This window comes from Neophocaena asiaeorientalis, unplaced genomic scaffold (assembly GCF_003031525.2).
Source record: "Neophocaena asiaeorientalis asiaeorientalis breed wild unplaced genomic scaffold, Neophocaena_asiaeorientalis_V1.1 scaffold1769, whole genome shotgun sequence".
Lineage (NCBI taxonomy): Eukaryota > Metazoa > Chordata > Mammalia > Artiodactyla > Phocoenidae > Neophocaena > Neophocaena asiaeorientalis.
In genome coordinates, this window is record NW_020172874.1 from 80,053 (window position 1) to 91,089 (window position 11,037).

Sequence of the window (11,037 nt, forward strand, 5' to 3'; positions counted from 1 at the left end):
CACCAGGGAAGCCCCTTCCTTTCTGTTTTAAGCAAAGTCACCCAACAGATTGATGTAAAGACTCAGCGTCGCTAGGAACAGCCTCTGTAAAGAGCAGTAACAAAAGAAACAAAGGTCTGGAACATGAGGATGATTTCTGACACACTACAATCTTTTCAGTTATACTCATAAGTAGCTACAATCTCTAGATGGAGCAAATATAGGCAACCATAAACCATGACTGCTACATATCAACATTCTCAATCCACAAGTTCCCTTTTAATATCAAGATCAGATGAGGTGGGACTTCCCTGGTGGCACAATGGTTAAGAATCCACCTGCCAATGCAGGGGACACGGGTTCAAGCCCTGGTCTGGAAGATCACACATGCTGTGGAGCAACTAAGCCCGTGTGCCACAACTACTGAGCCTGCACTCTAGAGCCCGCGAGCCACAACTACTGGGTCCACGTGCCACAACTACTGAAGCCCAAGCACCTAGAGCCCGTGCTCTGCAACAAGAGAAGCCACCGCAATGAGAAGGCCGTGCACCACAACGAAGAGTGGCCCCCACTCACCACAACTAGAGAAAGCCCGTGCGCAGAAACAAAGACCCGATGCAGCCAAAAATAAATGAATAAAAATAAATTTTTTAATTATGAAAAAATAAAATAAAATTAGATATTCCTCTATTTACAGGAAATGAGACACAATTATGTATTTTTTCCCTAAATGTTACACTGCTTCTTTGATCTTCAATCAATCTTTTCTGCAAAAATTTCCATCTGAAAGCATTTTTCATTTAAAAACAAAATGCTTTTAATCTGATTCTTTTCAGTTGTTTAAGAGGTAAAAATCTGATAGGGGTTGTTAAACGTCTATGAAAAGTGACAATACTTTCGAGATTATTCTTGTTCTAAAAAAAGAACATAAAACAAAAAATAAATTATGTAAAAGAATTTAGGGTAAAACAAAATGATGAAAACAATCAACAATTTTGCCCACATCAGCCTGCATTGCTGTCCTTAGTAATGTGTCACAAACTGAATTAATAAAGAGAAACTAAATGAGTCCATAATCTCCAAAGATCAAAAGAATATGCCTCCCCGCAGAGTGAGCATTCAGTACAGTTCCTACGTTTTATACAGCAATCCTTTCTAATCTGTAGGGCCATACACCAAACTGGTAACAGAGGCTTTCTCTGAGAAGAGAATTAGAAGGAAGCAGATGATGGGAACCATATAATTATCATAACTGTACTGTTTGACTTTTTACAAGTTATTTCAGCATTACTTATACAATTTTTAAAATAGGCATTTTCTTACCTCATACCCCTCAGGATGGCCACTATCAAAAAAACAGAAAATAACAAGTGTTGGAGAAGATATAGAGAAACTGGAACCCTTGTGCACTGTTGGTGGGATTATAAAATGGTGCGATCACTAAGGAAAACAATATGGAGGTTCTGTAAAAAATTAAAAATAGAATTACCATATGATTCAGCAACTCCCCTTTTGGGTATACATCCAAAAGAACCGAAAGCAGGGTCTCAGGGATGTATCTGCACACCCATGTTCATAGCAGCATTATTCACAACAGCCAAAAGGTGAAAAGTCACCCAAGTGTCCATGGACAGATGCATGGATAAATAAAATGTATATACATACAACGAAATATTATATAGAACCTCGAGGATATTATGTTAAGAGAAATAAGTTAGCTCACAAAAGACAAATACTGTATGATTTCATCTATATGAAGTGTCTAAAGTAGTCAAATTCATAGAAACAGAAAGCAGACTGGTGGTTACCAGAAGCTGTGGGGGAGGAGAAAATGGGGAGGAGAAAATGGGGAGTTTTTGTTTAATGCGTACAGAGTTTCAGTTTGGCAACATGAAAAAGTTCTGGATATCTTTTCCACAACAATGTGAATATATGTAACACAACTAAACTGTACACTTAAAAATGGTTAAGACAGTAAATTTTATGTTATGTGGGTTTTATCAGCATAATTAAAAACTAGGGAACTTAAAAAATGCAACCAGAAAAAAAAAATAAACAGTATGCCTCCTCCTCCTCAAAAATAAGTATTTTCTCTCCAAAGCAGTAACCTTGATGGATCATACCAGAACCCACTGTAACTATTTATACAACAAATTAATAAAGGAAATTTACTTTTAATATGTGATCATACAGCTTCCATTTCTAAATGCCTTCACATCAAATTTTAAGCCTGTAAGAAAATCAGTCTCAATATATTCGAAATAAAAGCAGATTAGAAAATGAAATAAATTAAATTGTTTTAAAAAGAGGGGGGAGGATTTGTGAGGTTTTTGAAAATGTTAAACTGAGGAGGTCTATTTAAGTATGCCCAGAAATGAGTCTGAAAACGATGTTAACAATGGTTATCTACAGGTGGTAGGATTAAGGGTGACTCTTCAGTATTAACTGAATTTCCTGAAGTTTTTGCAATGAATATTAATTTGTTTTGTAACATGCAAGAAACAAAAATAGCTGGCTCCTGAGGATATTCTAAAGAATCTGTCAGAGAGTATGATGATAACTCCAAATGAAAAAGGACAAAATGTTTTGATCAGGGATGATATTTCTGGAACAAATATATTGATCAGTGACTGCCTGTTTGGAAGAGATGTATTGACAAGATAATTAAATCTGTCCTCTCAATAACGACTGTTTTGACAGGCACTCATTTGGATGTATAAATCTGGGAGCACTTACACTTCAACAACAACAAGACAAACCACAATCATTTCAATCTGTTTCATAGTGAATGGATTATGAAGCCAATATTTTAAGAGTTCAGACTTTAACCAACAAAAAGAAAAACTGTCTTCCAACTATGACAAACATAGAACTATCTTATGATAAACTTTCAATTCTGTAATTCTGTACTGGGGTAACTGATATTTCCTAGTTCTTCCTCATCCACTATAAACACACTGTGGTCTAAAGAGATAAGTGAAGAAAAAAAACCAAGGCTGTTTTCAAGATTAACATTATCTTTTTTTTTTTTTAAGAGAAAACCAGCTTCTATTTTATCTTTGGAGGGCAGAATTCACCCAAAATTAGGTCAGCAAAGCAAAGCAAGTATGTTTCATTTGCAATTGTTTTACCTTTAAAAATAATCATTGGATTTTGTTAAATTCATGCAGAAAAATAATAAACTTGTCTGATAAACAGGAAGGAAATGTCAGAGCCAAAGAGTGAGATAATTGTTCGTTCAGGCAGGTTTTGAGTCATCTGGTTGGGCTGTACTGGTTTCACAGTCTTGGAACACAGATGACACATAATTTACCATGTTGCAAATTTATTTTGAACTTCCTCATTCAGACAGAAACTTAACAGTGCTTACCTAAAACTCCAAACAATATATATATTTCTTTTCTCTCTTGGAATGGCATCCCAAGATTCATTCAATCTTTAATGAGTTAAGGAAATATAGGCAGGAAAAAAAGTCACAGAGGAACATTTACTTCGAGATTTGCCTTTCAAATGCTTCTACATTATCAAACAACTAAAAAAAATTCCATTTTCTAAGAGGAAGAGGTATTCTGTCAAAGTAAAGTCTATCTAGACCCAAGTTTCGTTTCCTAATAGACCACTGTGTGCACAGAGAATGCCGAACTCACTGACAACAAACTGCCTTCAACCTCATCTCAGTTATTCACAGGCTTTTCCTTCTTTAAGGAAAAGGAAACTACAACATTCTTTTGGAAAAAAAATCATGGGCAAGGCTCAATTCAGCTGATGACAATCTGGATTCATAATGAAAATCTCTGTGAAAATAAGGAACAAAAACAAGAGAAGTCAATATTTGGACTAAACACAGCAATTTTTAACAGTGCTCCCGAAAGATGTGACTCCACACACAGGCTCAGTCAATATTTGCCAAGTGAGGTAAGTCATCAACAAACGATTTAGGAAACTTGTTGGAGTCCCTGTATCACTTGGTTCTTACTCACTCACCAGTTTAACCCATGTCATAATACGACACACGAAGCAGCACCTCTAATGGGAGAGAAGATTCATTTCAGCAAGCACAAAGAAAAGCAGGCTGTTATTTCACAATGACTGACGTCTATGGAATGGGGGAAAACCCAAAAATGAACCTTTATTATTTTCATATATCCTATTTAAAAAGACTGTTCAAAGGAATGAATAGGAACATCTGAAAAAAAGAAACCACTGGGTATTGCTCCCAACTAAAGCAATGAACATGCACTTGTGAACCTATCTCTGGCTCCCACAGAGGGCTCCTCATCCTCACCCAAGCAAACAAAGACGTCCTTAAGTTGGAGCCAGTGTGGGCTTTGAACAAAACACGCTGCATTGCTTCAAAGACTTAGAAAGAAGTAGGAAGACAAAGCGTGACTGTATTTAAAGTGCCTTTAAAACAATATTCATTCAAAATACAACTTACTGTCTATAATGGTATTATCATGAAAATATAGCTTAATATTTAAAGTTATAGGCTCTCGGCATAATGAAAACTCTACAACCCTTGCTCTAAATTCTTCCTTCTACAAGTTTTAGTGTACAATGAACACAAGTTTTAAAACTCACTAAATTAAGAAACTGGCACTGTTCCAGTTTTCTAATAAAACTGGCATAAGGCCATGCAAAAATCAGGAAAAACTCAGCAAAAGTGAAAAACAAATAGCTTCCAAATTCTAAAATATACCTCTAGACTGAGTTTTTTTTTCCCCTGAAAATATCCACATAAAGTTTCATGCTGCATGCACTAACCATAAATTTCCGCTTAAGCATTACTGGGGAAAATTAACTGATACAAACTATAATTCCTCAAGGAGAATTCCCTCGGAGATGTTTTAACTGTAAGGGCAAAAAATCTTTATTATCTTTCAAAATATGTGACATTTAAAATAATATTCAAGTAAAATAAACTTACAGTACTTTTCCAATTTACAGATGATTTTCCTTTTCCAGTTATCAGTGTAATTCTCCCCTTAGTTTGTACTAGTAACATACTATTCACGATAAGAAAATTAATTTCAGGACTTCCTTGATGGCATGGTGGTTAAGAATCCGCCTGCCAATGCAGGGGACATGGGTTCGAGCCCTGGTCTGGGAAGATCCCACGTATCGTGGAGCAACTAAGCCCGTGCACCACAACTACTGAAGCCCACACTCTAAAGCCCGCAAGCCACAACTACTGAAGCCCACATGCTCTAGAGCCCATGGGCCGCAACTACTGAAGCCCATGCGCTCTAGGGCCTGCATGCCACAACTACCGAGCCCGTGTGCTGCAACTACTGAAGCCTGCACGCCTAGAGCCCGTGCTCCACCACAAGAAGCCATCAAGCCACTGCAGTGAGAAGCCCGCACACCGCAACAAAGAGCAGCCCCCGCTCGACGCAACTAGAGAGAGCCTGTGCTCACCAAGGAAGACCCAATGCAGCCAAAAAAAAAAAAAGAAAATTTAATTCAGAAAGATAGGCAATAAAGGCATTACATCAAGACCAAAGAGCCACAATAGGTAATAATGCCTCATAGCCAAGGATACGGTCACCTCAGGCTCCTATGAGCAGTGAGCTCTCAGCGGAGCTCACATTTCCGTCCTTCAGGAAGGAAGTGATGCCGACCAGCTTTCACTAGGCCATCTTTTGGCCCTTGAAGCATCTGATGATTCCTCCATCTCCAGCCCACATCTCTCTCAGGAAAACTACTCACTCCTGGATTCCATGTCAACTGATTACCACCTCTTAATGTCCACAGATACTTCTTCAAGTCCAACCTATTCAAAAGCAAGTTATCACCTCCCCGCAAACCGAACTCAGCCTTCTTCCACTTTCCCATCTCAATCAACAGTTCTAAGAGCCACTCAACTTTCCAAGCCAAAAGCCTGGGCAGCATCCTTAAACTCTCCTTCTCCCAACTCTGCCACATCCAATGAACTACCAAGATTTGACACTAAAAAATACTTTTGTAAAGTCCCAAGACTGTGCACCACCATAACACTACCGTAGCAGCATCCTACAAGACGCCAACTAAAAGTTATTAATAGCTCACATTTACAGAGAACTTACTTTGTACCAAACACTGTGCTAAACTTTGGGTCTGAGTTAATTTAATCCACGCAACAATTTAAGGTTGGTACTAGTCTTTTTTTTTTTTTTACATCTTTATTGGAGTATAATTGCTTTACAATGGTGTGTTAGTTTCTGCTTTATAACAAAGTGAATCAGCTATACATATACATATGTTCCCATATCTCTTCCCTCTTGCGTCTCCCTCCCTCCCACCCTCCCTATCCCACCCCTCCAGGCGGTGATCTCCCTGTGCTATGCGGCTGCTTCCGGTACTAGTCTTATCCTTGTTTTATAGATGAGGACACAGCTACAGAGTGGCTACAGAGACACTTTAGTGTCTCACCCTAGGTAACACGGTTTTAACTTGGCACTGAACTCTCACTTCTGTGTCCTTGCATGAGCTTTTCTGCTCTGCTTGGAAGGCCCTTTCAACCATGTCTGCTCAGCTTCAAAGGCATGTTCTCCTCTATCAAGTCTCCTGATGCCCCCTGCTGGTGCTTGTTCCTCTAAGTCAGTAGTTCTCAAGGTTGGCTACATGCCCTATATGCCCTATAAACTAGATGCCTAAATCTCAACCCCAGAGATTCTGATAGCACTGGTCTGGGTGCAGTCTGGGCACAGGGACATATAAAAGCAACCCAGGTGGGTCTAATATGCAGGCAAGGTTGAGGCCTACTGCTCTACATTTCCCCAACCCTTTTACATCAGACCACTTATCCCACTGCATCTGAATGAACTGTTCCTGTCTGTGCCACTAATTACATTGTGAGCTCCTGAAACCCAAGTTTCACAGTCATCTCGGGGGGCTTTCTCAAAACTAGAGATTCCTGGACCTCACTTAAAAACTAAATCCGACCCATGGTCAGGGCCTTGGAAACGGTCTCACAAATAATTCTGATATGTGGCCAAATTGGGGGACTCTCTCCTAGGTAAAAAATGGGTCTTTTCATTTATACCTGCCAAGGTACCGCAAAGTGCCCAGCCCATAGATGAACTGTGATAAACATTTGTGCAACAAATGAAATCTAGTAACATGAATCTGAAGACTGGGTGTATGTAGTCAGTATTCAAGCTTCTTGCAGCAGCACCTGGAAAAGCTGCTTCCTGCAATAGAATGCAAACACTGGGCAGCTTTTCAAATGTGTTTTGTGATCCACCAGTGCCCCCTACTGACTTGAAGATGGACAGCTAAATCAAAACAATGGTTAAAACAAATATTTTAATTGTATATGCATATTACTAGCCACACAAACTGTACTTTTTCCACCAACACCTATACTATTAACTCTTCTGCCCTCCAGTCCTAGTTGACCCAAGCTGATCAAGCCCTACCATGCGCTCAGCCCCACTCCCGGGCTGCGATCATGAAAGGGCCAGTAGCAGTTCTCAGCAGCGCCCTCAAAGCCTCTCACTTATCTTTTTTGTTCTTTAGTCAATGCCTCTTCCAAATCCCACCACACTCATAAAATCACTCACCTGGAAAACACAAGAAACCATTCATCTACCAGTTTGCCTCAGTCCTTACTATGCATATTACTATGACAGGAGACGAGCAACATCTACATCACCCAGGAGCTTGTTAGAAAATGAGGACTCTGAGGCCCCCACCCAGACCTCCTGGATCAGAATCTGCATTTTAACAAGAGTCGCATGCACATGAAAGCTTGAGAAGCACTGGTCCTCACCTACTAGACCTGACACCGCCATTTTATGACAAATAATTTTCTAAGTAACTCTTGCTATCTTGAAGTAAAATTCATCACCCACCTACATACATAAGTCCAAAAAAAAAGAGACCCATATATTAATTTGACGGTAACACAATGGAGAACAAAAAGGAGAGACTTATAAGCGTTATATTTCAGCATATGAATGTTCAACACAACTAAATTAAAGATGTGAAGAACCAACCAAGTTTCTAAAACACGCTCGAGGCAGGTGATACCATCCAGATGAGAACCACTAGTCTACAATTACTGTCATCCTTCGCTCCCTTCCATCTCACAGGTGGAAGGGACTATCCTCCTTTTCAAAGCTAAGGAATTCTCTTTTATAAAAGTTCCCTCCCTACATTCCTCCCGAGGCCATAAACATTGCCAAATCTTGAATACCGGAACAACCACAAAACAACTCTAGAATCTTGACCAAACATGTCCCTCTAGTTACTATATTCTCCCTCCTTCCCTTGACAGTCAAGCTTATAAATCCCATTTACTCATATTTCAGCTACCAACCCATATTAATCTAGCTTTCACTTCCATCAGTAAACCTACATGTATAAACATTGTGAAAGCCTTCCAACCAAACTGCCCAAAACAGTGAACACTTCTCCAAACCCATCTAACTCATCTTTCTGTAATAGACATTGTCGTTGCACATCCAGTCTCCATTCCCCCATTGTGTTCATGGATTCATTTCTCTCCCAGTGATTAATGTAGTGATTCCATTCTGAGCTGATCCTGTTTAGTCTAAGCCAATCAGGGCATGGCATTCCCCTGGCACTGGCTATTGGGTCAGGGGCGCTGGTCCAATCAGACTGAAGAGTGTAATCCAAGTCTGGGAATTTTGTCCTCTCTCTTTCTCTTGCTCTAGTGGATGGGAAAGCATGTGTTATACTGGCAGTCATCTTGCAACCATAAGGGGAACCAATCTTACTTCGGAAAGCCAAGAAAAAAGATGGGGACCTTGAGGACATCGTTGACCCACCGGAGTCCACCTTTCCTCTGGACTTTGTGAGATAATTTTCCTCACTATTTAAGCAATTGGGTTTCCCCAACTGGAAGCACCCTAACAAAGCCTGTCCTTGAAACTTTCCTCCCTTAATTTTCTAAACATCACTCTTTTGCTCCTACTTCTACTTATCAAAAGTTGCTTCTCGAAAATCTCTGGCCTCCCCTCTTCCTCTTCCTCCTCCTTACATTTTGGTATCCACCAAGGTCTGTCGTGAGTTTTTCTACTCAAAGCACATATTTCAACAATTTCAGCTCCCTTTAGCTTTCCCTTGATACAGCACAGCTGAGCTACTGGCTCTTCCTCAATGGAGTACCACTGCTGCTGTTCCCCAGCTCATCCACCTGAGGAACTCCTGTCTCTCAAAACTTGTCTCCCCTGAAGTCCCCAGGGGTCCCTTGCCTTTTTTGTGCCATAGACCTCTTTGGCAGTCTGGTGAGCCCTATGGACCCCTTCTCAAAATAATGCTTCTAATTGCATAAATGCCAATTATAGTACAATATAATTGTTTTTAAGACCCAAAATCTGATACAGTAATATGTGCTTCTTTATTAGCTCATTAATACTAAAAAGACCTAGTAGTGAGTCATAACAACTATAACTTTGATGTAGTGATGAGCATAAATGATATTTGGAGATCTGCAACAACTGTAATGTGACATGAAAATGTCTGTGACATGCACTGGTCCTGTTAACTTCGACTGGTGACTGGTACTGCTAATACTACTGTAGTTTGTTGCTGTAGTAGCTTATTAAATGAATTGCTCCCAATCAACCACATGTCCTCACATCCATGCTCTGTGTAGTCCCCCACCATATTGATTCTGGGCTTGGCCATATGACTCATTATGACACCAACAAATGTGACGCAAGCAGGTGTTTAGCATCAGGACTAGCCTTCTTGGAACCCAGTAACCCTGTTAGGAATCCCAAGATGGCCACACTGAGGGGCCCTAGACCCACAGATATGGCATTAAGTCCACGTCATAGTCTAGCACCAGCTGAATTCAGCCACTGGGAGATGCCAGCAGAACTGCCCAGCCAACCTATAGATGGTGAGAAATAATAAATCGTTGTTTTATCTGGAAATAGATAACAAAGAGTTATCTACATTCATAACTGAAGGAAATGCTAAACTGCAGTGAAAGATTAGTGAAAAAGAGTATTTTTCCTCTCAGAGTTCAGGGACCTCCTGAATGCTATTCACAGACCCTCTGAAGGGCCAATAACCACAAACCCCTGGTAAGACAGATTCCTGCTCTTTTTACTACCACAGTACATTGATAACCATATAAACTGATCACAGCATATCCTTTGCTGTTCCAACCTTAAAGCTGTGCCGAGCTCCTAGCACATAATAGGTGTTCAACAAATATTTATCAAATGAACCAAGTTTCTTACAGGATCTGTTGTCCTAACTAAACGGTGAGCTGCCTGAAAACAAAATAAAAGCAAATACTTGGATGTCACTTCTATGTGCCAGGACCTCTTCCAAGCGCTTAACACATACTAACTTATTCCTTATAACAACCCTAAGAGGTAGATGTTATTTCCCCAACTTCACCAATAGGAAAACAGGCTCAGAGAGGTTAAGTGACTTGTCCAAGGTGACACAGCTAGAAAGTGGCAATGCCAGGATTGGATGGCCAAATCCATGTTCTGATTTTATTGTCTGTCCTAATGCACCCAAAGCACATTGCAGAAGCTCAATAAGACTTTTAAATGAGTAGTGTAATTCTGAGATTTCATTAGCAATATTTTATGGGTGCACTGCTTCTTCAAGACTCGATTTTGTAGACTCCTTTCTAGTAGCCTGTGATTTGTTTTTCATGATAGAAAATATCATTTACTTTTTTTAAAACTAGGAGAATAACACCTTCATGTGTACAGACTTTCGAAACAGTCTTCCCTGTAAAAGTGTATTTCTTTCAAAGGACACGAGTTCATAGAATGTAAAGAAGGGAGCTGACCTATCCATACTATATACTGTTCACTGGAAATAGCAGAGAAGTTCCAACTTCTCCCTCTCACCCAGCCACTCCCATGCCAGCCTCCCCGACCTCCTGCAGCAGCTTCTCTGAAGGTGACTCTCCCCCATTCATACACCAGATTCTGAAACCTGACCTTGTCAGGCAACTAGAACCGAACCCCGCAGTGCCCTGAGGTGGCCTAACCGTACTCACGAACCCAAGAGGGCACCAAACGGAGGGTGGATACTTTGTACTTTAATTTTTTAAGTGTTTTATTCACAAAAGCACAA

At 40.1% G+C, this 11,037-nt stretch overlaps 1 protein-coding gene across 1 annotated transcript in view; it reads right to left on the reverse strand.

Annotated features, from left to right (window-relative positions):
- APOO (apolipoprotein O) overlaps positions 1–5,871 on the reverse strand; it is a 51,993-nt gene extending 46,122 nt beyond the window's left edge. The window contains exons 1-2 of the mRNA XM_024742006.1: positions 5,568–5,871; positions 1,303–1,388 (exon numbers count right to left, since the gene is read on the reverse strand). Of these exons, the coding sequence (XP_024597774.1) occupies positions 1,303–1,388; positions 5,568–5,871 (390 nt within the window). The remainder of the gene's footprint in view (positions 1–1,302; positions 1,389–5,567) is intronic.
- Positions 5,872–11,037: the final 5,166 nt, after the last annotated feature.